General features: G+C 39.5%; 1 protein-coding gene and 1 long non-coding RNA gene across 15 annotated transcripts in view; one reads left to right on the top strand and one right to left on the bottom strand.

Annotated features, from left to right (window-relative positions):
* The window catches only part of GALNT18 (polypeptide N-acetylgalactosaminyltransferase 18), a 263,719-nt gene that overhangs the window by 231,737 nt on the left and 7,481 nt on the right, over positions 1–24,501 (top strand). For 3 of the 4 annotated variants that reach the window (XM_040608026.1, XM_040608025.1, XM_040608027.1), the window contains one exon: positions 11,690–11,854. The exons of the other annotated variant lie outside the window; for it this stretch is intronic. In XM_040608026.1, the coding sequence (XP_040463960.1) occupies positions 11,690–11,854 (165 nt within the window). The remainder of the gene's footprint in view (positions 1–11,689; positions 11,855–24,501) is intronic. 4 annotated transcript variants of the gene reach the window in all.
* The window catches only part of LOC121094466, a 261,158-nt gene continuing 255,474 nt past the window's right edge, over positions 18,818–24,501 (bottom strand). For 9 of the 11 annotated variants that reach the window (XR_005829849.1, XR_005829847.1, XR_005829846.1 and 6 more), the window contains 2 exons: positions 21,874–21,986; positions 18,819–19,532 (listed from right to left, as the gene is read on the bottom strand). This is a non-coding gene — a long non-coding RNA (uncharacterized LOC121094466). Of the gene's footprint in view, positions 19,533–21,873; positions 21,987–24,501 lie in introns of all 11 variants that reach the window. The other 2 variants (XR_005829855.1, XR_005829854.1) reach the window with 1 other exon arrangement.

The following is a 24,501-nucleotide window of genomic DNA, read 5'->3' as shown; positions in this document are numbered from 1 at the left end:
TCTATGTGAGTGCTGTGCATCTGTGCCGAGTTTCTCTCACACTTTTGCATTTAAACAAAATAAAAATCTTCTGCTCGTTTTGGTGTTTGAGGTCCTCTGCTGCACTGCAGAGGTTTTCCTAATTAGTCACTGTGTATTGATAGTACTCCGGATAGTTGGTGCTGCTCATCTCATGGGTCAACATATTGCATTCCTAACTAATTCACGAGTTTAATAACGCCCATAATAAGATGTTTAGAGTGTAATTATTTAACACCAAGCACTGAGAGGTTAGGAGGTCAAGTGGAGGTTAAATCTGCTGCTGAAGGAAACGCTGCTAATAAGACTAGGTGAAACCTTCAGGGCTTCCTTTTTGTCAGAGAGCGGTGACAGACTGTGGGATGTCCTAGGCTATTATTTCAACTTTCATTTGCACATTATTTTCAGTGTATTCAGTCCATTGTAATATAAATCTCCAGATGGGTTCTTCATAGATCAGTATCAGCTGCTTTGCCAACACAGATTAAATGGAATGACAGGGAAGCCCAACTTCCCATAAAATCTGGGGTGATTTTAAAAATCTCAGTATGAAGTACCTTTCACTGTTCTACATTCTGTGAGTCCTGCAGGATCTTCAGGTTCCAGCTTCACCTCAGTCTCAACAAGACGTCCCACTTACATTGTGACTGCAGCCTTTGTAGAGTAAAATCCACATGTTTTCATTTAGGTCAGTGTATTGATGTTGCATGTTATACATCATCTATAAACTTCATCACATGCAAAGGAATAGGGGGAGAAACTTGGATCCTGACAGTTTGTTCGGTTTCAGTGGAAATATGTCAGACTTACTCTAGGTTTGCTGTGAATGAATCAAGCCCCATTTTTCTTGCTATGGGATTTACTCCTTTGTATGTTGCAGAAACAGGCTAAAATACTACAAAGACTTTTAAAAGAGCAGTTTGTTTTGCATTTCAATTTGTCCTTCTCTCAAAGGTGCTGGCAAGGAGGTCACTTTACAAAACTTAAGTTTGACTAATGAACTCTTATGGGTGATTCATTTTGTTTTGTGGGGAAAAATAAGTATGTCCCTGCTGGTAACCTAAACAAACAAAAGATAATCAGATTTTCACTGACCAGCAACGTGGTTCACATGTGCCACCTATCTTTTTGTTATCATTTTCTGTACATAATGCCTCACTTCCATGCAGATGTTTTAATGTCTGTATTTTATTGTCTTCAGCAACAAAAGAATTAATTTTTAGACAGTTTTCTTGTATTTGCATATGTTGGTGTCAATGGAGTGCCTCTGGAAACCTTGTATCAAATGCATGCATGATCCCGAGAAGAATGGGTGAGATCTGGCTCACCTGAAATCAGAAACGGATGTTGTGATTGCTTTCAGTGAAGCCAGGAGAGCCAGTAGGTGTAGGAGTTAAGTAATGTATCTGTAGGGAGCTGGGAATTCTTCTCAAAGTTGTGCATGTAACTACCTACCTTTGTTCCCCTCAGAAAATCACACAAGTTCACAGCTCTTCTGGAACGCAAGAGGAGTTAAAGGGCCTCTGTATCCAGAGTCACTGGCTCACTACCACACAGGATTAAACATGATAGGACTGGATAAAAAAAAAAAAAAATAATAACACCCCCAAACTCTCAAGATTAAGATATTACTAGAGTATCTTAATAAAGAAGGTGTGGCACTTGCTTGTAATTTGTTTGACCTGACTTACCACTTGCGGACACATTTTATCAAATTCAATTTAGAAAAGGTAATAGTAGAAATAGCACAATTTATTTTAACAAATATTCAGAAGGTTATACTGCCAGAAAAAATACATTTTTCCTGAGAAGTGGTAAGCTACTTGTCTCATCCCTGGCACCAGATTTTTTTGTTGTTATGCTTATGATTATAGTTCTAGGCATCCCAATAATGACCCAGAAATCTATTACATTAAGTGCTCTACAACCTCATAATAAAAAGTACACCCTTGATTTGAAGAGCTAAAGTCTGCAGATAGAATATTAGGAACAGGAGGTCGTGGCAGAGCGGAGAAGGGAATGCTATGAGGTACTGACACAGAACTCACTGCATTCTTGAGTAATGCTTTTGGTACATCAGCAAGTCTTTTTTTTTTTGTCTTTTTTTTTTTTTTTCTGAGACATTTGAGCAAAAGTGCTATCCATGGAATGTGCAGAGGAAGGTAAGTTCCTTGGAAGATGCCAGCATTACTTCTAACTTCCAGGAATATTTACTTGAAAGATGTGACCAATCCTGACCTAATTAGGAGCTGGAAGATAACCTATTGATACTTGCTAAGCTGATAAGTAATGAGAGGAAGTGTTAAGAAAGGTTTTGAAAATGAGGACAAGCAGTTTATGCAGCATGGAAAACAGAAGTGGAAGGATACTGCCTTCCTGAAAGGCAATCTGAAAACCAAGTTTTCAGAAGCATTCAGAATGGGTTTGAAAAGAGCATGAATTCTGACATCAGTGAGGAAGCCAGCAAGGTTCAACTCTGAGTGGAAGAGCTGTATTTTAGAGATGTTTTGCAGGAAGAAAGGGCTGTATAACAAGATCTGATGATTTTGGAAGAGGTTCAAGACGAAGCTGTGTGTTACACACGTGTGTGATGTGTCTGTGCCCACAGCAGTCTAAAGCACTTGAGTCTAGCTGTGAGAAGGTAAAAAATCTGCTTCTATACTTGTTGATGCTGAGCTACCAAATGCTTACACACAGTTGGCAGTGAGCTAGCTCAGATTTTGATTTGGCCGGGAGGAGTCAGCTCTGGTGTAAAGGATGGACCAGCGCATCAGCATATGGGGACGATGGGTAAGTCTGCAGGTGAGCAAGTGTTGAAGGAGAGAAAACGGGGTAAGATAGACATGGGATTCTGTAGGAGACCACAAAGAAAACTGTGAAGGGTAAAGAGGGATTGGTGGGAGAGGGAAAAGGAAAATTCAGATAGGACAAAGTCACAGGAGCCATAAGACAGCATGCTTTTTAAAAAAAGGACATAGCTGTCTATGCCAGAATTGTTCTGAGACAGATACATAGATATCTATATATACATACTGCCTTTTCTTTCTTTCCCATGGAAGAGTTGTAGAGATCTTGTGCAGACATAAAAGCAAAACCAAGAGAGGCTTTAGGAAGTGAATCAAGTAAAATTTTAACTTATCCAGGTCTTGTTAATTCTGTAGTTACCTTCATCAGGAAAAATATGGAAGTAAATGCTGAATGCATATATAAAACCAAGGACTGACAGTTCTGTTCAACTTAAAAAGTGGAGCTCAAGTAAGCAGATTTTTGTTTGCTGCTTTTAAGCAAAACTGAAGCAGAATACCAAAATAGGCAACAGCAGAATTTGGTATTCCACTGCAATGTAGGTTCATGAATTTAAATGAAAAAGAAGTCTGACGTGGGGTTCCTGTTTTCTATTAAAATAATATGTTAACATTTTTGTGTCTCTAAGCCTGTATTTATAGCACCACACTGTATTATTTAAAGTTCCTGAACACCTTGGCTTTATTGCTGTCAAATGTTGTTGTATAGAGTTCAGAAGTTAATTAGTGTATGGGCATGAAGAGGAGCAAGTAGGTCAGATAATCGGCATGCTGGTGGGTTAATTCAGTAGGTACAAATCTAAGCACTGAAGTGAAGTAGCAAGTGGTTTCCTTCTTACACACTTTACAATTTAAGTCTAAATTATGGTGTTGCTACACTTGATACTAGCTGTTTGTCAGCTCATCTGTAAGCCAGGTTTCATAGTGAATAGATCCTCAACATAGATAAAATACAGTTATAATTGTTTTAAATTTGTATCATCACTCTGCATCAGCTGAAAATCTACCTCAGAAAAATAACATCAATCTTCTAAGGGTTGACCTGTGGCTTAGGGGTAATATTCTGTAATTCACAGCCTATGCTCTTATGCTTGCACTTCTTCAGCAGCAAATTTTTTAGGGCAGCACGGGATGCAGTGGTGCTGTTCATGGTGGCTACAGGACAGCACATCCTCTCTCTCCTGTCACTTCCTACATGAATAGTAAATGGGGAAACACTTGATACTTATCTTGGTGATGTATTTGTTTGTGTTATTCGTAATGAACTTGGAATCTGTCGAGAGTTTTCTTATCAGGTTTGGAAAGTTCTTTTGTTCAGATGTGTTTATGTAACAAATGCTGGAATAAAACATCAGGAATAATATAAATAGCCAAGTAACAGCAAAGTTAGCTAAGTCTGAATTTATAGGAATCTATCAGACTGCTCTTTAGTTAGAGTTGTAGCCAAGTATGAATCTGCTGTGAGACTTTGGACCTAATAACTGACTTCATGGATTCATTTGAAGAAAAATACGGTTCAAAGATGGAGTAAAGTCATGGTGAATCAGGTTTATCCCTTGTAGTTATTATGCCAAAAGCAGGGTAGCAAATGAGTACTGCTGGTGGTGAGCATTAAGTTTGCTCATTACAAATGCAGAGTCATGTACCAGTCTCCAGTGTGATTTCATCTGGGAACACTGCCATAAGGATTACAAATGGCTTTCAGCCTGCAAATTGGTGTGTATTGCTTTAAACTTCCAGTGGGGAGTTGGCAATTTATCCTTCAGATAATCATCTTGTGTTAAGTTGAACATCTTACTGTAACTTTTTGCTACATGATAAATCAGCTCCTATGAATAATTTACTGCAACTGGCAATCCACTTCAGCTCTGAAGTCTTTATCAACTCTGGCTTTTCAAAGTTTATTATTAAACTTGGAGCCAAAAATCTCATTGTACTTGAAGTCAGTGGAATTTCAGTGTTAACGGGAATCACAATTTGACCTCTCTCGGGGCAAACCTGTCGTGAATAGATAGAAACTCTACATCACATCGTTGTGAGGACAAAGCTGTGTATTTGTGTCCAAGTAGGCAGAGCTCATTTACCTTCCCTTGTACTTTACATCATCACGGGGTTTTGTGCAGATTTTGTTTTGTGTAGGTGTTTGAAATATTTTCACTGGACAAAAATGCTGGCTGAATTACCTGGCCCTTCACTGCTCTCGTGGCAGATTTAGGATGTGTTCTGTACTGCACTACTGCAACACAGCACATAAGATGTGAGTATCCCACCAAAATTCGTGTTCTAGCCCTACAGCAGGAAACGTGCCATGGCAATCGAGTTGGTAATTTTCTGGAAAGTTCTTTCAGACTGCCAGGTCCTGACTGGCTCATCTGTACCAGTGATCCCAAGCTTCTGGTCTGCTCCGGCTGGGCTGGGCTGAGCCACCAGGAAGGAACCGAAGTACTCAACTGCAGATTTTGCGAATTGTGTTTGGCGTGATTCCCCCCCTGGAAAGCAAGGTAACCAGATCCTGTCAGGGGATCTCTAACACCAGGGAGGAAGTACCTGCTGCGGGTATATGCCAGATTCAGTACGCGTTATCTCAGCTCTAACCTTTCATAAATCACAACAGGGTTTGGTTTTTTTCCGATTTTGAGCATTCTTGCACAGATCTGCTTTTCACTACGCTCACTTTATGCCCCTGGCACTTGCATGTGCTGTGCATGTGTTTTTCCCAGTGAGCACTAGCTTAGCAGAGGGTGAACTCTGGCAGTTAGATGGCTGGCCGTGCAAGTGGCATTTCAAGATTATAGCTGAAAGCAGAATTTGTCTCAGAGACAGGTGGAACAGAAGGGCAAAAAGGACCCTTTGTTCTGCATGCAGCAATGGAGATTTAGGGGAGACTGTGGCTCCAGGTTGAACTCCTCTTTTTCTCTTCCATGCTGACATGCCATGTGAGATTGCATTAAGAGGGAAGGAGAGTCCCTGCATTCCCTGAAAAGGAGCAAGGCTATGGCCTGGTCCAATGGCAAATAAAGGGTGAAGCGGTTTCTCCTTTATTCTGGAGTCAGTCTGAATAGCAGTACTGTACACAACTTTTGTTTTCATCGCAATATCGTACTGTGTGTTTTCCTGATATTCAAGCAGATTTTCAGGGAAAGTTATGCTTAGAATACTAAATAGAACAGCAAATTATTTCATCCAAAGTGCAGGCAGGGAAAACATTTAGGACACCAAATTTTCGCCAATAGTCCCTTGTCATCATGAAGATTTCTTGAGAATCCTAGGCTATGCAGCTCTCAACTACCATTCATTTGTGTTTTCATCTTTTAGCTGTCTTGTTAGGAAAAATAAATTTTGTTCTTAAGAAAAATGTTTAGAAAAAAATAACAAGTATTCCTTGACTAAATCTCACTGGTTTTCACTTTATAAAGATTTTGGGAACCATTTTATTGTTTTTTTTAATGTGATACCAATCTCAGTTTGCTTGTCTTATATTTTTGTCTTTATGTGAATAATCAGAGATGATTAGGTGGAGCAAACAGGAAATGAAGTCATGTGCTCAGATAGGACACTTCTAGGAAAATAAATTCAAGAAAGCTACAGAGTAATTGATCCTTTAGTTGGAAGATGCCATTTTACAGGCACAAGGCTATTTGCAGGCCGAGTTTCTCAGCAGGTATTAAAGAAACTGGAAATAGTTTACAAAACCACCCACCTTTTATAGTCCAGAGGAAGATTAGTATGAAGGTGATTAGTTATGAGGCTGTTCTTCAAGAACACAAGAGAGACTGAAACAAAAGCCTTGTGGCAGAAGCCTGTGTCAAGTTTTGCAGGGAACCAATATGCTTTTCTTCAGACCCAGGTATGAAGCTTTTGTTAATTCAGTCATTTGCTTGCTGCAGATCTTTAGATTAATAACACCAGGTTTTGTTTTGAACAATTTCTTCTGCATCACTCTAATCTGCTGCAAGCCCCGGGCTTCCAGAGAAGTTTCTTGAGGATACTGAGTGCAGCTTGACCTGTGGTAAGGGCAGGGAAGGCAGGCAGCCTCCAGAGCCAGCCTGTCAAGTGTGTGAACCGCACTCATCCACCCTTGAAAAGCACCTGGCGGGAGTGTGGTTGAAGGAAACGTGGAAGTGCCTAAGGCTCAGACCCCTTGTTGACTCTGACACTTCTCAGATCATAAATCCTGTCTACATTTTTATAGTTTCTAACCAACAGTAATGCTGAACCCTTGCAGTTTGACTTTTTGAGAAATGCCTTTTGTCCAGCCTAACTGATTCCTGAACAAAGGTGCTCCCTTTGTTGCCCAGGAGATACAGTTGTACATCAATACTGTTACAGTTGGTGAAGTGCTGGGGGCTAGAACGGACTAATGAAATGTAAGGAGGCTTTTTTTTTTTTTTACAACATAAGGGAGATGAGTTTTGGGTTAGTTTTTTTGGGGGGGGCGGTGGTGATTTTCAGTTTTGTTGTTTGGGTTTTTGTTTTGGGTTGGTTTTTTTTTTTTTTTACTTGTGTACTTCGATACAAGTATACTTGTAACAATATCGAAGCAAGACTCTGTGAAAATTCAGTAGCTCCTTAGGGAGTATGTATGAGATGGTGAGATGATAATATGTGGTTGTGTCTTTAATGAAAGTGCAAAGGCACTTTGAATGAATACTGTAAATTGGCATACAGCAAGTGTCTTGGCTTCAGTGGAACTAAGCGAATTTTTGGCTATTGAGTCTCCAGTCCCTTGAACAAGAACTGCTGTGACGTTCGCTGCTGTAGCAGAAATTAAAGGTCCAAGTTCTGAGCAAAAAGTTACCCTGACAACTTGATAGTACATATTCAATATTCAGTCATTTGGAGTTCCAAGGCAGTACTGGAGTGATTGTTCAAATATCACTTTCTTAAATTACTGCAAACTTTCAGTCCTGGTGTGTTAGTCGGTGGTGGTGTTGCAATATTGTAGGAACAAATGTGATGGTAAAATGTGTTTTCCCTGTATCTTCTCAAGTGTTTTAAACAAAAGTGCCTCAGTCGTCCATTTTGTGCTGAAGTGGACTGTGGAACAGCAAGCGTACTTGTTGATGCTTGTTAAAAGCATCCTCTTGAAGTAATGCTGTGGGCATTTATCTATTTAACAACTTATTTAAATCACAAGTTCAAACTCTTTTTTATAAGGCTACACATAAGGTGATAAAACATGAGTATGGTTTTAGTCTGTAAGATCATATTTTACCTGCAAGTCAATTTAAAATACGATCAATAAAAAGTCATATATATGCATACGTAACAAGTACATTCTGAGAAGGTAATTCTGTTCATGTAAGGCAGGTGGCTAATGTCCCACGGCCCACTCCAGTAAGGTAATTTGCATACCATCTTCACTCTAAAAAACCAGAACAAAACCGCAAAAAAAAAAAAACCCAAACCAAAACCAAAAAAGAAACTCCAAAAGTGTATTGGAAAATGAAAATAATCAAATAGAAACAGGGAAATACAGTGGAAAGCAGGGTGGGGTTTTTTTCTTTATATGTAAAATTATTTAAAGGGAGGCATTACCATGGTTTCATGTTTGATAGCTTTAGGTCTCAGGCTAGAAGAGCATTATTCAGTGGTGTCCATAGTTAATTCTACTTTACCAAATGGATGCCTCCCTTCATCCTGACATCACTGCTGTTACGCTGTCTCAGAGCAGGGACTGTTCCATTCTTGGGCTGGGGCAAAGGAGCCAGGGGCTGTTGATACGTTGTAAGAAAAGTTTCCTGGCCAAGTGCAACACAAACCACTACCTCGCTGTTTGTCAGCATGCTGCTCAAGGAGAATTTGTAGAGGTTATGTGCTTCTGATGTGATGCCTCCATTAGAAAAACATAGCAGTCAAATTACCAGGTTGTGCAATATTTTCAGTTCCGAAATAAGATAGGGTATTATTGGGTAAGATGCTAAAATATTTATGATAATATATAGAATAATTAATGATACTCGTATTATTGGATACGCAAAACAACATCCCAAAGGAGCCCAGTTAGACAGACTAACTGCCCCTGTACCACAGCCTGTCTCAGCTGGAGCTTATTTTTACTTGCCACTTACAATCTGAAAGGTGCCTTTCCCAGTACTAAGTGAGAATCCCAGATTTCACACTTTTTTTTCTAAACGGGTCCACAATGAAAAATGAAGTGCTATTAGCAGGTAGGGTGAGCTGTCTAAAGATAAGCAACAACCTGCTAATTAAATCTATTAGGGATAATTGCATTTGATTGTTCCATTTTGGTACAGTTTTGCCAACAAACAGAATTGAATAATTCCCCCAGCCAGAGCCATAATTCTGCTTCTGCCCAGAAAGATGCTCAGACTGAACCGTTGCTGATTTGACATCAAAAAAAGCTGGTGGAGTTGCACTATGAATTGGGCTTGCTTTATCTGAGATGAAACGATTACCTGGCGCCTTGAGGCCACGCTGTGAAAGGCTGAGGAGACTGAGCTAATAAAAACAGCTCAGCCCTGAGGGTTTGTAGGTACACCACTTTTTTTTGCACAAGCAACCCTAAGCTATAGTGTATATTTCTCAGAGTTGCAGCCAGGCCTGCTCAGTTGTTTTCAATGACTGATGTGTATCTTTTAAAAAAAGGGAAAAAAATGCAGACTCTCTTGACTGTCCCCTACTATGTTTTCTGTGGTGACAGTGTGCTGAAAAAAATGAAGTTAACAAATCACCACCTATTAGTAAGAAATGCAAGTAACTGACAATTTCCCTCTCATTTTTCTAGTAGTAATTTTAGGTAAGAGGCAAACAAGCTGCAACAAAATGTTCATCTGTAAAGTCAATGTGTCCTAACAATCGCCGTTTAAGATCTTCTTGATCTTACCGCCTTGCTATACCACTACCTCCATCTCGCTCTCTCAAAAAAAAAAAAAGCATCTGGATAGATCTTAAATGTACCTAAAATAGCTGCTGTTGGTCTGTCTAGAAAGTGCATTCTAAATGTTTATTGCTTTTCTGCAGCATCAGGTTTGTTTGCAGGAATATTAATTAACTAACTTGTGGAAGGAGTCTGTTGGGGTGTGGTCTTGTTAGTCTTTCCACAGTTCTTACAGTTTACTTAATTAGTAATAACCAAACACTTTGGAAATGTGCTCCGCTAGATCCTTTTATTTACCCTCTCTCGGCCTGTAATGCACAACTGAAGTCTTCAACTGTTCTCTGCTCAGACTCTTAAAACCTAGACTCACCTTGGCTCAGCCAGCTCAGATTTCTGTTAGCATTTCTGTGGTGTAAAAAGAATTAAACTTGATAAGGGGATCAAACCTTTGATTAGTCTAAACAGTTAACAGCAACTTCATTAACTTTTATGCAACTCTGTCAGTTTATATCTGATGTGGGTCTATCCTAATGGCGTTACAGGAGGGTAAACAGAGGACACGGTGTTTTGGTGCAAGACTACCATTTGTTTTCATCTGCATTTAATCCCTGCATTGACTGATTTCAGCATTCTAAGTTGGGTTTTGTTTCCTTTTTTTTTTTTTTACATGAAACACCCAAGTCTCTCCTCAGTCCTGTTTGCTTTGTTTCTCTGCTTTCTCCCCTATTCACAGTTAATATTTTACCAGAGTTTTCACAAATAAGAATACGCACGTACAAAACAAGCTACATCAACAATAAACAGATGCCAGGAGATAGTACCATCAACCTCTGGCAACAGAAGGGATTCCCAAATATACACAGCATAATTTCCAGCTCCTGTTTTGTTACAGACACATAGACTGGATACCATAAATGACCGGGATGTTAATTTGGAACTTCTGTCCAGCTCTTGTCACTTGTAACTCTGATAGCACTGGAGTTGTTAAAGCTTTATGCCTGCCTGCTGCTAAAGCACAATGTTGCCATTTCATCTTTCTCACAGTCCTCTGAAGAAAAAAGGTCTGATTTTAGCAACATAAATTCTATTTGGGATTAGCAAACAGACTTCCTGGGTTTATATGTAACCTGTTACCATTATCAACTGTCTGGCAAGCTCACCTTCCTTCCCCCTCTTTTTTTTTTTTTTTCTTCTTCTAGAGAAACCTCACACCTGTCTTTGTAGTCAAACAGAGTGGAAACAATTTGTGTAATGTAACCGCCTCATGCCTTTGGTCATAAGTGTAATCACTGAGGCCTGTGAGGGCGCTCCTTTGCTAGAAATTGAGAGCAGATAGTATCTGGTCCCTTTGTCCAGTCTCTTGTGTCTGTGTGTATTGACATATAAAAATAAAATGAGAACAGATAGCCCGAAACATGGCCATTCTGTTCTGTCTCCTGCCATGTGTCTGTCACCAACTGCTAATAACTTTTTATTGTATATACTGGATTCTGATTAGCCTGTCTCAAATTTGTTTTTTAGCATTTGTTTGCAGAGAACATTCATTTATCTTTCCATCTGTCATACAAAAGTTTGAGATCCTTCCTCCTGAACTGCTGTGTTGCTGTTCTCTTTTCTCACCTCTCCAGTTAGGTATTATCCTCAGATGAAACAGCCTAATCAGAGTTGATGGCAGTACTCAAACTAATCCGACTTGCTGCTGGAAGGTGTATATCTCACTTTTTGAAGACCCACGGTGCATAACCATAGGAAACAGCAGTAAAAAGGGACATGACGATACAACAGTTTTGTTTGTGTATTTCCTATTAAGTAGTTCGCCAACATTTACTTGTTGGTACCAATTAATTGTTAATTTAGAACAACTTATATAATGTTGTGTTGCTTCCTGCATGAAAAGAAGTAATTTAAAAGTCACTATGGGGTCAGCCTACTGCTATTCAGCGTGTTTATCTTTGCCACTAGCTTTGTGGTAGAAGTGCTGTTTCTGTCTAGAGGCCACAAATCTTGTTTGTGCTTCCTGTTGCAGAATGTTTATTACACAAGCAATCAGCAGCTCCATGTGGGTGTTCTGAGTCCCACTATCGACGATGATGACAACAGATGCCTGGTGGATGTGAACAGCAGGCCCAGGCTCATTGAATGCAATTATGCCAAAGCCAAGAGAATGAAGCTTTACTGGCAGTTTACTCAGGTAATTCTTACTCAGCAGATATTTCAGAAAGTTCAAAAGCTCCGTTTCTGTCTCTAAAGTGTAATCTGTTTACTAAAAGAACAGAACCAGATTTATCCTTGCTTTCTTTGCATAGAGCCAGGAAGCTGTATTTACATTTGATCCCAATGTCAACTACCTCAGGAAGTTATAAAGCTTTATTATACTTTCTGAGTTCACAATAAATTGCTTGTTTCTAAGACAGACTACTGTTACGGGATTATCTAAAAAAAAAAAAAAGTTATTTTAGTAGAGACAAATGCAAAGTAACCTATTTAGGAACAAGAAACAGAAAGCTGTTTGTTTAGAAGTAGCGACTCTGAAGAGGGGGTATTGGGTCATTGATGACACACACAGCCTCACAATAAGTACTTCTGCAGTTCCTTGCTTTAAAAGGCTAATGCTTTGTGTGTGTGTGTGTGAGAGAGAGAGAAAGCACCTGCAAGTAAAGGCTGAGAAGTGATTTCACAGTGATGAGAATGCTGATAGGACTCTGAGTTCCAGGCCTAATGTCCCCACTTCATAACTGATTTAGGCACAGAAGAGAGAACTATAAAGAAACCACAAAAGTTCTGGGGCTAGAAAACCTGCTCTGCAATATAATGCTTGTGGAGATCACTCTGTTCAGTTTGGCTAAGAGGAAGTAGCAAGGTGACTCCAAGCGTATCAGTGTTTCCACAGAGGGATGTAGGTTATCCTGAAGACAAAACATGTTCCAAAGGTTGAAAGCTAAAGATAGTCAAATTTGGTCTTTGAAAGGAAGGTAAGATTTTCCTAAGGTAAGAGTTAAGACATTGGAAGCTTACCATGTCAGGTACTGATATGTGCGTTGCTTCAGATAAATAAAATGAAATTACAGTGCTTTCTAAAACAAGTCCCTGATTTAGCTTCTGGAAAGAATTTAAGAGTTAGTGTGAGTCTGACTGGTCACAGTTGCTCCTCTGGAGTTTTGAGTCTACAAATCTAGTTGTGTGCTCCAGCCCCTGGGCTGAGGCTTACCATTAAGGTGATTTTTTTATTCCTGCATTTAATTTTTCTGTAACATCCATGTGGATTTGCAAATATCTTTTCTGCCAACTCAGTTTCTTTTTCTTCGACCTCAACAGCCATGATCAGTATATTTTAGGACATTGGTAATACAGCTGAGCATCTATCTTAGAGAGCATTTGGACACTAATCAGTAAAGCATACTATTAACGTAATTTGTATTTGCACTTGAAAAATCCAGACCTTTGTCTTTAAAGGGTAACTCTCAAGCATCAGACCTTAAATCTCTAACCTGGATAGACATCCCAGCTTTCACTTTTAGTCTCTTCAAGGGACTTTTTTTATTTTGTTTTAGTTATGTCTTCTCTCAAATTTTAACAATAATCTTGTCAAGAGGGGGCCTCACTGTGGCCATCTCTGCACTTGATTTTTGGCACCATTGTAAAAAACTGTAATTAGCACATTTAAGTAGTATTTCAGTAACATTTTAGTATTGCCCACCTTTTCAGTGATTGCTCCATATAACCCAACCCTTTGGTGACAATTAAGTTCCTACTACTCCAGGATACTGCTGCTGTTTTGTAATATTGATTATGTTAGATCTGGTTTGGGGGGGCAGCAGTAGAATGCATTGGTAATTTAACTATTAAAAGCTTCAGAAATGGTATTTAACTATATTAGGTTTGTTTTCTGTCTGCATTTCCATTCCATGTTGCAATTACAATCTCCCAGTGAAGGTGCAGTGTTGTTAAACTAGACTCTATGGACTGTATTTAAGTCTTACACAAAGGAACTTCTGCCCAGGAGAAGTGTAAGCTAATTAGTTGTTTCCTTATGATAAATTAAGAGACAAATGAAATAATTAAAAGCTTTCTGTTCAAAAAGGATTTTGTTAATACCCAATGTAATTAAAGTGCCATTATTTCTCAACGTACAGCGTGGTACACAGCTCCTTGTATGTTCTTTAAGCTAGAACAAAGCTGACAAAAGTAATCAAGGCTTGCCAAGTTCAGCTGGTGAACTCCATCTGAAATGCCCATTGAGGCTGGTAACAGGATGTGTTTCTGTGAATAAGCTGCAAGCTGTCCACCTGAAAAGAGCCTTTTTTTATTACTTTTTGAAAGCTCTGGTATTTTCTGTGTTACGCTGTGAGCAGAACTACTGAAATAAGCAGGACTGTAAGTACTGATGCTTATGTACTCTTGAAGTTTGTGAAGTATTAACTAAAATGTGGATGCTGCTCATAGCTTTTCATAGCATCTTCCTTTGGCTGCAAGTATGCTTTGAATTCTCTGGATTCTCTAGCCATTCAACAAGAATGACTGATGATAGATAGATAAAGATACAGCAGTGCAAGTGGAGGATTGTCTTACAAAGGAAATGGGAAACTGACTTACCAACCAGAGTGGGGTAAACCAACTGAACTAGATTTCCCTGACCAGCACAAAAATCAGTATTTGCCCTTCATTCCAGACGTGCATCTTACAATTTGAATGAGGAAACTTTCTTGCTTTTCCGCAAATCACACTACAGTCTGAGAGGCACCGTGATAGTCTGTGGTGGGACACTGGACTTCGGTCTGGTTGGTATAGGACTGTATGGCTTTTTGAACAAAGTACTCTTCAGATAACATTCACCTCCTCCCTTGTAATGATGCGAGAAATCAGTATAACAAAAGTAGAAAGTGGGGGTCATCCTCAGCTAGCAGTCTCCTGTAGATATATTACAGAATTATTTCATTCTTAATTTGCATCTCTGTATGATTAGAAGTGTATGTATACACATACGTAGATGTGTGTATATTTCTTTTTTTAAAATTTATCTTTTACTTTAGTTTTAAAATTTTCAAGTTCCATGGCTCCCTTCAATTGTAGGCAGCTGGAGTCAGACACGCAGATGTCCACTGCTACCCTGTGGACAAAAGAGTGGCTTAATGGGCACTTAGAGCGAGGGAACCACCACCATTACCTCAAACTATCTTCATTATACGTCATGCTGGAGGACCGGACAGAGGCCTTGGGAGACTACGGTATCCTCCCGACAGGACAAATTTGCACTGAGCATTCAAAGCTCGTATCATGTGTTAGTATAATCAGGATCTATCTGAGCACATTTCCACGCTCCACAGTTTTGTACAGCTGCCAAATGCAATGAGACCCAATAAAATGTAGGCTTCAGTGACATTCTTCCTTCCAAGGCTTCTACAGTGTTTATAACTGTAATTATGTCAAATTATGTAAATTAGCCCTGAAAAGACTCCCATCAACTGGGTAGTGTTCAAGAACTTTATTGTTCAGGTTGTTTGTCAAGTCTTGTCTTAGGGAATTGCTTATTTAGGGAATACTTTTATCCTGAAAAGTCTTCTTAGGTGTTTGACAGTTCACCTAGTTCAGTCTGTCTCACCACTTTTTCATTTAATCAGAACAAAATTAGACCTTGTAGCAAAATAGTAAGCAGTTACCAGAAATTGCATAAGGCAGAGAGAGGACAGAGACAAGAATTACATTGTAGTAAAATGCTCAGAATTTTACGAAAATATTAATTTTAACATGGTGTCAAGGAAGCTGCTCTGGCATCATGAATTGTTAGGAATGCAAAACCTAACCTCAGTTGCTACTGGGTACCCCTTATTTATTAATAAAATGATTAATCCTGCTCTCACCCCGTGAGCTCTTTATGGCAAGGAGCAGGTGCACGTGCAGTGTGCTGGCAGCAGTCTGCTCCCCTGCGTAACGGAATGCTTGCAGGAAGCATCAGGTCAGCAGTACATCTGTACCACTGTCCACGTGCTCGGTAAAGCTGCTGCCCTTGGGACTGCTGTAGTGATGACGTTACATGGTCTGGTGTGACAGAGAAGGGGCTCCGCGATGTAAGAGATGGACAGGTAACTGCTTGGGACATCCTTCAACGGAAGTATTTACAGCCAAACCCAGGCTCTTCCAAACTGACTATCTGCTACTGAGTTTGTTCTGTCTGCTAAGAAGTACATTCTAAAGGCTTCAGTCAGGCTGTCTGGAGAGGGTGTATTGGTATGGGTTTTTTAAGAAGTTTCTCTGTCTCCAGTCTGCTTTCTCAGGTTTATTGCTAACAGAAAGGCAGTTGTGATTTAACGCCTGCCCTGTAAGTAAAATGCATCACTACAATGTCTGACCTGGTCATCTACAAAGTACACTCACGGCATGTTAGGACTCCTCCAGCAGCACAATGAAGGCAAAAGGAGGAAGGTTTTCTGTAATTACTCTTTATCTTAAAGTGTCTTCAACTTTTATCTTTAGTCGGATAGGGATGTGACTGTTTCTGATGCTTCTGACTAGACTAGCTACAGCGTCACGATTTGCTGTTGTGCGAAAACGTGACTGGTGGAGGGATCTATGGACAAAGAGGTCTAAGAAAGGCAGAGCTAAAACCCCAAGAGATTAATATTTTTAAGGCTGTTCCATTTTGAATTCTTTTCAGTACAGCAAGCTCTGTTAATTTAAGTAATTAGACTTCCAGTGTGGTTACCATAGAAAGGTAAGAAGAGTATGTGTCTCCAGGGATAGATAGTCATCGCAGGTCTCGTGGGAGGGAGGGGCTGGGCAGAGCCTATGCTCAGCACTGTCATGTACCCATGTCTACTAGTAGTTGCATCTGCCTGCGATGCTAACATAGCTTTTACATGTAACAGAGAATTGTGACTCTAGTCAGTGCTGGAGGTTTCCGCAGGAAATCTTCCAGTTCAGAAGTGTTCAGAGGGGGTGGTTTATTCTATCTTGAGAAGCTGTAAATAAAATTTGTTGCTGACAACTGCAGTTACCATATGTATAATTTCCCAAATAGCATAGTAGGAACTGATTTTGAAGGAAAAGGGAAGACAGATGAGAGCAAATGAATTAGTTGTTAACAGTATTCCACAAATAAACATGATGATTCAGATCTCATTTAAATAGGTATTGGATAATAGATAGATTGAATAGATATTTTGTGTAGCTATATAAAGAAAGAACAGACTTAAAATTACTGAAAGCATTACATCTTATTCCTCCTACAGATTTTGGCCTTTGCCAGACAGTCATTCTGAATTATTCTTACCTGCTTTTATCTTATGAAATTAAAGGATGTGCAAATCTACTCTAGCTGGAACCATTGCCCACAACCGCATCCCAAAGAAGTAAGGGAATGCAGGGCGCAGACTGCAAGGCAGGTTTAAACTGGAGGCCTGTGAAGCAAGCAGAGTCTCTACCAATTTCCTATCAATTTCATGTGCCCCCCTGCTGAGCACACATAGCGCAGAAGTGGAGGCTAACACCATTAAACAGCAGTCAGTTTCGTTCTAATGCCCACTCTCAGTTTTCAACCCATACATTAGCCAAGGACATCAGTGTACAAAAGGGATTAATTTCAGTAGAGCTGTGTGTCTAAGGGAACAATGGTTGCCATTAACTTCTTCAGATTCTTCCATTATGAGAGCCATGGGGTAGAAAACTAGCATCATTAATTTATCAAGAATTTGAATTTGCACTGTACTTCTAACCCCAAAGGATGCAGATACACTCAATATGTATTTGTAGTATAAGACAAGCTGTACTGCTTGCTATACAGCTATATAATTATGCAGTGCTGTCTGCCTCGGCTCAGAGTAGAAAGTGATTGGTGATCCTGTTTAAGGAAATTCAGATTTTGATCCTGCAGGAGAAATATAAAGAAAACCAGAACCTAATTATTCAATTAATTGAGCCAACAGGCAAGGCTAAGCCCCACATTTTTAGTGAGGCTATCCGATTTTTAAATAACCACTGTTGCCAAGTGTAAAGTTTTAAACCTCAACCATGAAAGAGTTTTCACAAGCCCCAGGGCCTCCGGTGCAGTATTGGTGTACGGGCCCAGTATGTCAGCAGCACTTTTTTCTATAATTAGCTACACCTGTCTGGTCAAGTACTAGCCTAGCTTGCCTGTACTTAATATTTTAACTAACTAGGTAACTGCACAAGGTGTTGTATTTGGCAGACAAGGAACCTGATCCGCTGTTCTGCTTAAACGTGAGGAAGCGATAGTTAATGTTCTAATTTTCTTTTTGCCCTAATAAATTTGTCCCTAAATAAATCTGTCCCTAATTCATGTGCAACTTTGTCACAAAATGAGTGCTTTGGTCACTTAGAGAATTGCCTAAGGTATAAACAAAATAGTTTTAATATGAATTTGTGGAAGTACAACTTCACAAAGTTTGATAGCAAGGGTCGCTATTACCTATTACATGGATAGAACACACAAAAATCAAATTAAAACTGAGTTAGAATTAAGTTGATACGATTTTACATAGGAATAAAAAAATGTAAAAGTGTAAGAGTGATCTCTCCATTGAGTCACAAGGTTTAGAGTGGACTCCCTTGCTTTCTAATCTCTTAGGTGCAGATAGATCCAATCTTAAACCCAGACTTCACCGACGGTTTATGTCTAATGGAGGAGATACAAAGAGTAGGACGAAACTGGTAAGGGAGACCTTCCTGTTGAGTCATGAGGTTCAGAGTAGACCCCCTTGCTTTCTAAACTCTTAATAGAGCCTAGGTGCGGCTAGGTGCAATCTTAGTCTCAGACTTGGACAACAGTTTATATCTACAGGTTTACTCATAGGCTGATCATAAGATTTTAGCAGCGCTTAATCTATGACCACTTTAACACTTACAAAGAGAATCGAAAGGATTTACTTGAATTACGGAAGTGGTTTACTATGGATTCAAGATGATAATACTTATGCTTACTATAAGATACCTAAAACAATTCACACACACATGCACACAAGGACAAAAGAGATAGATAGGATTTAGGGATTTTATACTCCTTGAACTGTCTTACTATCAGCCTACAAACTCTTTCGTTCCACTTATGCAGAATGAAATTGTTTAGAAGTACGAAAACCTGAAAGCATTCAGTCTTTCTCCATTTTTAATACTTGATTTAACTTAAATATGAAAAAGTATATGGAAAACATCCAGAAAAAAAATCAAATACAAATATTGCTATATACTATTGTGTTTTAACAGCTAGTGTTAAAAAGTTGTTTGCATTTACTGCTGTAGTTAGTGGTAACCAAAATTTCCTTGTGTCAGTTTAGTTATCTATTTGGAGTAATTTTCTAGCAGCAAGTTTTAATCTTTTCAAATTAGTGTAGAACTTGCCAGCTAGAAAGCCTGTGTGCGAATACTGCAGGACAATGAGCTTTCAGTGGGTGCATTTCAAGTCTTTTCCAGCGTATCACATTATGCAGTGTTCACTCTCCTGAGGACTACATTTAAGCTCCAAAGACACTTGTACTGAATTAATTTAGAAGGAAGTTAACACATACCCATGTTTTCCCTTCAAAACAGATACCCTATTTGCATATTTTAGCATATAATTTTAACCACCACATTTATTTACAAAGACATTATTTCTTCTGGTTCCACCTGATTTTTCCTAATTTCAGATGTCCAGGTAGGCTCTATCCAAAAGTCGCAGATGACAGCTGCTGCTGCCAAGGTACTGCATGGCATTATAATGACAGGCGTGCAGCAGGATGGCCTAATCCAAAATGTTTTCTACAACTTGACTGACAACCAAAACTTAGCAAATGAAGTTGCTGGGTTTCAGGAGATCTGTTCTCTGTTCCTCCTTTGCATTACTGGACCAGTCACTTCTTGGGTTCTGCGTTCCTCAGCTGTGAGAAATGGATGAGAGTACTTTTACCTTTAGCATAGATGTTTTGTTATTTCTAAGTTCCCAGATGAAAGCAAAACTCTGTCCTGATCAAGTCAGTAGAAGCTGCATCTTTAATTCCAATGGAGACAAGAACAATATGTATGTAAGCAAGGTTTGGCTACAGTAATATCCTGCAATCCAAGATGCAAATACTTGAGAACAAAAGTTCACTTGGAAGGCAACTAAATCAGGATGCAATAATGATATAGATGACAAGAAGTCTGTTATTTAGTGAGATGATCAAGCCATCAGGTCTGGTATCCTGAATCTGACAGTGACGAAATCCAGTATAACAGATGAAAAATAGATGATTTCCATTACTGTCCAAGTAAACTGTGCAAGGTTTCTGCTGCAGCTGCGAGGACATTCCTTTCCTAATATCAATTATAATCAGCTAACAGATTTGTGTGGTTACTAGGGAAAAAGCCATTTTCAATAACTAGATATTCGTGACCAAAGTCCCAAAGAGCCCAACCCAAATTCCCATGTTAGATGTGCAGATCAATTGAAATACTAGTGCAAATTTGTTTCTTAATTTTCTTCAGTTGGCACTCAATTTACTACTTAGTCTCTAGAGATCAGTTTAATCATAAGCATATAATGCCAATGCAAGCAGTTCAGTTTCTGGGTTAAAATGAGTTAGGAAGCCTTCATATTGAGCACTCAGGTGAGAAAACCTAGACTAATTGAACATACCACAACACACACAAGAAATAAAATTGTCATTCAGTATTTTTGTTTTCCAAAGGAGTTATATTTCAGTAAGAGTTACATCTCACAAAGAAATAGGAATGCATGTTTTGTCTCATCTAAAGCCCATAAATCTTTGGGAATCTGTTAAGATGTCTAGGCAAAATGTCTTGTCATTCCTAGGGAAAATATAAAAATCTTGGGGTTTCTAATTGGGCTGAAAGGAGTTTCTTACTTGTCTGGCCGCAGATGAATAACTAGGGTATCCCCTATGCGCAGGTTGGTAAATAATAACAAACTTTTCTTCTTTACATTAGTTTTCTATGTATGCCATGTTAGCACAGTATTTTATTCCATAAGGAGAAAGCCAAAGAACAAGGCAGTACAGTACTCTTAGGCATGATTTCAGGCGCATGCTGTCAATGCATTTTCATTAGCAAACTAATACTGCATCTTGTGCGTACTCAAAGTGGGGAGGGAAGACATGTTAACAAGAGTCTTGCACTGACATGCAATGCAGAACAAGGCTTAGAAAGCAACATATCGGGGCCACTCCTGTTTAATATCTTTATCAATTATCTGGGTGAGGGGATCAAGTGCACCCTCAGTAAGTGTGCAGACACTACCAAGCTGGGGGAAGCATCGCTGTGCTGGAGGGCAGGAAGGCTCTGCAGAGGGGTCTGGGCAGGCTGGGCCGATGGGCCAAGGCCAATCCAAAACAGCGTGGCCAGCAGGACCAGGGCAGTGACTGTCCCCTGCACTGGGCACTGGTGAGGCGGCCCCTCGAACCCTGTGTTCCATTTTGGGCCCCTCACTGCAAGAGAGACACTGAGGTGCTGGAGCGTGTCCAGAGGCAGACACCGGCTGGGGAAGGGTCTAGAGCACAAGTCTGATGAGGAGCAGCTGAGGGAACTGGGGTGGTTTAGCTGGGAGAAAGAGAGACTTGGGGGGACCTTATCGCGCTCTACAATGACCTGAAAGGAGGCTGTAGTGAGGTGGGTGTTGGTCTCTTTTCCTAAATAACAAGTGACAGGATGATTGGAAAAGGTCTAAAGTTGCACTGTGGAGGAGGTTAAACTGGATATTAGGAAAAATTTCTTCACTGAAAGCATGGTGAAGCACTGGCACAGGCTGCCCAGGGAGGCGGCTGAGCTACCATCCCTGGAGGTATTGTGTTGATGTGGTACTTAGGGCAGAGGTCCTCAAACTTTTTAACCAGGGCGCTGGCGCACGGATGAAGTGGCAGGCAGCCATCTGCGGCTGCTTGGTTTCCCCCCCCAACCCCCAGCGGGGTGTGTGTGTGTGTGTAGAGGGGTGTCTGTAAATACTGGGGGCTGGATTGAGGATCCTGGGGGGCCGTATCTGGTGGGGAGCGGTATCTGGCCCGCGGGCCGTAGTTTGAGGACCCCTGGCTTAGGGACATGGTTTATCAGTGGACTTGGCAGTGCTGGGTTAACGGTTAGACTCAGTCTTAAAGGTCTTTTCCAACCTAAATGATTCTATGATTCTATATACACAAGTGATGACTGCTTCAAAACCAAACAAAATGACAAAACCAAGGAATACACAATTTGCCACAGATCAGAAAATTAACTAACTAGATGAATTACCTCATCTAGAAGACTGCCTCAGGCAATGGTCAATGCTTGCTGTTGCACAGAAATGAGCTCTATTCTGAGCCAGCAGTTCACTGTAACACCAGGAGGAGGATTCCCTTCTTGACCTGTAACGTCAAGGCCGAGATTTGATTTTTCTGAATGATCATAACAGCATGCCTATAAAAAGCTGTTTTGTCAGCGCTCTTAAAATTCACCCAGCCCACTAAAAACATGTAGTCATCACTGAACATTGACATGCATGACAATGAATTCAACAGGTTTCCTATAGCCAGATAAATCACAGTGGTTTCAAATTTCTAACTCTAAGCATCCTTTTATGCTCAGAAAGGTCATTTACCAGTTTCACACTGGTATTCACAGGTATTCATACTTTTGATCACTGAATTCAGATCCCACTAATTCTCATTTACATCCTAAGTCAAGTCCTATCTTTATTTCATTTTAGTATATTTTGTAATTCCCACCATCTGAATATTCCGTCATGCTTTAAAGCATCTTTGTTGCCTTTCTCTGTCTTCTACTTTAAACATCTTGAAGCAAACCTAGATCAGGGCAGATAAATCAGGCCTGACCTGTTTGCAGAAGTCTTTTATATGTCATCTCGGAATGAAAGAGAAAAAGGTAACTTATCTAAGCTTATCGCAAGAAGTATTTGTAAAATATGCAGAAGAAGCCAATATATCCAGCATGCCCATCTTTTCCCTAGTTACATTATAATGTTTCTCTACACAGGCAGCTACGTATGGCACAATCTATGAAAGAATGTATAAGAAAAAAATATCTATTTTTTAGTTAAAGCGAAATTACCCTGCAGAAAACACTGGTGTAGAGCATTACATTTGGATTTTTTTCTATAGGCCAAGTCTCACTCAAGACTCCAGAGATACACAGAAACACAGGATTTACCTATATCTAACACTCCTGCTATAGAAGGAGGTATACAACATAGCATAGTATTTATTGTTGTTTGTCCTGGTTGTAGTTAACTTACATAGTGTAGAAGCACATCTTAAGCTCTAGTTCAGAACTTCAGGGTATCAAAGTTAGAGCACTGAGTAGCCAGTGACTACTCAGTACCGTGGGTTCTGCGTTTACAGTTTTCTGAATGCTGCCAAGTAGGACAGGAGGCAGTAACACTGGTAATGGTAAAAGGAGGATGCAGGAGAGCGACTTACAAACAGCATGCCCATTAATAGTGAGAAAAAAAACTTCAGAAAACATCAACCTGTGAATCATCTCTCACCAACATGCATTTTTGGAGCTTGTTCTTTTACAACTGTCAGTTCTCAGAAAGGCATTCCATTTATTTCTAAATGAATTATCCTGTTAACATGTTACACAGGACAGCAGCTGTAGTAAGGAAAGCCATGTGCATCATTATCAATGGCACAGCATAAAGCTAGTTTTTCCTTCTCTACAAAGGAATTGTTAGGTAATCCTAGCTATCAGAGATGAGCATAATACATCATCATCTGGATTTGTTGCCGTAAGAAAACTAAAGGACTTCCTCCCTACAACACCACCACCCCCCTGGAAACAATGCTCAATAATTATTTTTTAAATTGCATTAAAATTACAGTAAAAAATATACATCTACATTGTATACCTAGAATATTTGTTTCTGCAGATGTTTTCCTAATATGTCAGAATGATTTCCTGGCCACCACTGATACAGTAATGATTTGTGTTTACCCTCTGAAAAATCCCTAATGATCCTTTCCAGTCTGGCTAATGTGTTCTACTACAAAGCCTCCTTCCATTTTCTTAGTTTTATCACCATTTTCTGTCGTAAAATGCCCTTTCACAGCTATCATATCCTGAAGAGCTTCTTTGTGTTTCAGTGAAGGTTTAAATTTATTTCTTTGCAAGATATTATTTTCTTAATCTTGCTATTAACACTGGGTCTTTGTAATATGCTAAAATCTGTGATAACATTTTATAGATATGTGGAAAATACTACTCACAGGATAAATCCATACATTCCTTGTCTGATTTTTATGCTGTTTCTCTATAATTTGTTTTCTATTCCAATTACATTCTCTAGGAAAACACATTTCCTTTTACCAGGTTTAATTGCTTTTATTTAAATTAAAATATTCTTATTTAAATTTAAATTAACACTATTGTGTATTTCCACATCCTGAAGACTTAACTATTACACCTTTAGAGGGCTTCACTCAGAATCTAGACTGCTTTACATTCATGTAGCCAATCCAGATTGAACAAAACATTAAATGACTGCACTGTCTACTAGTTACTAAAACCTAGTTTGGTCATACAGCTAAGGCTGCATCGTTTGATTTTTCACAGCTGCAGTATTAAAAATCTGTTGCAGCAATACAAAAAGTTAGCATTTATTATTATGTAAACTCTGAATGCTCACTCAGAAGTCTGGGTAGTGGAATGAGACAAAACATGATGTAGACATTAAATTGTTTTAACTGTTGAATGATGCATCCAATTCCATTGTCAGAGGATGTTTCACGGTATTTACTCACTGGGTACAACTGAGTGAATGCAAGACCAGTGCTCAGATAGCTACCTGACAACAGAACCTGAGTGCAGGAGGAGAGGGAATATAAATAATTTTATCTTTTTCTTTAAGAAATGGTTTGGCTG

The sequence above is a fragment of the Falco naumanni genome, chromosome 10 (assembly GCF_017639655.2).
Source record: "Falco naumanni isolate bFalNau1 chromosome 10, bFalNau1.pat, whole genome shotgun sequence".
Classification (NCBI taxonomy): domain Eukaryota; kingdom Metazoa; phylum Chordata; class Aves; order Falconiformes; family Falconidae; genus Falco; species Falco naumanni.
Note: the sequence above shows the minus strand (reverse complement) of the source record. Positions and strands in the feature narration are given on the sequence as shown.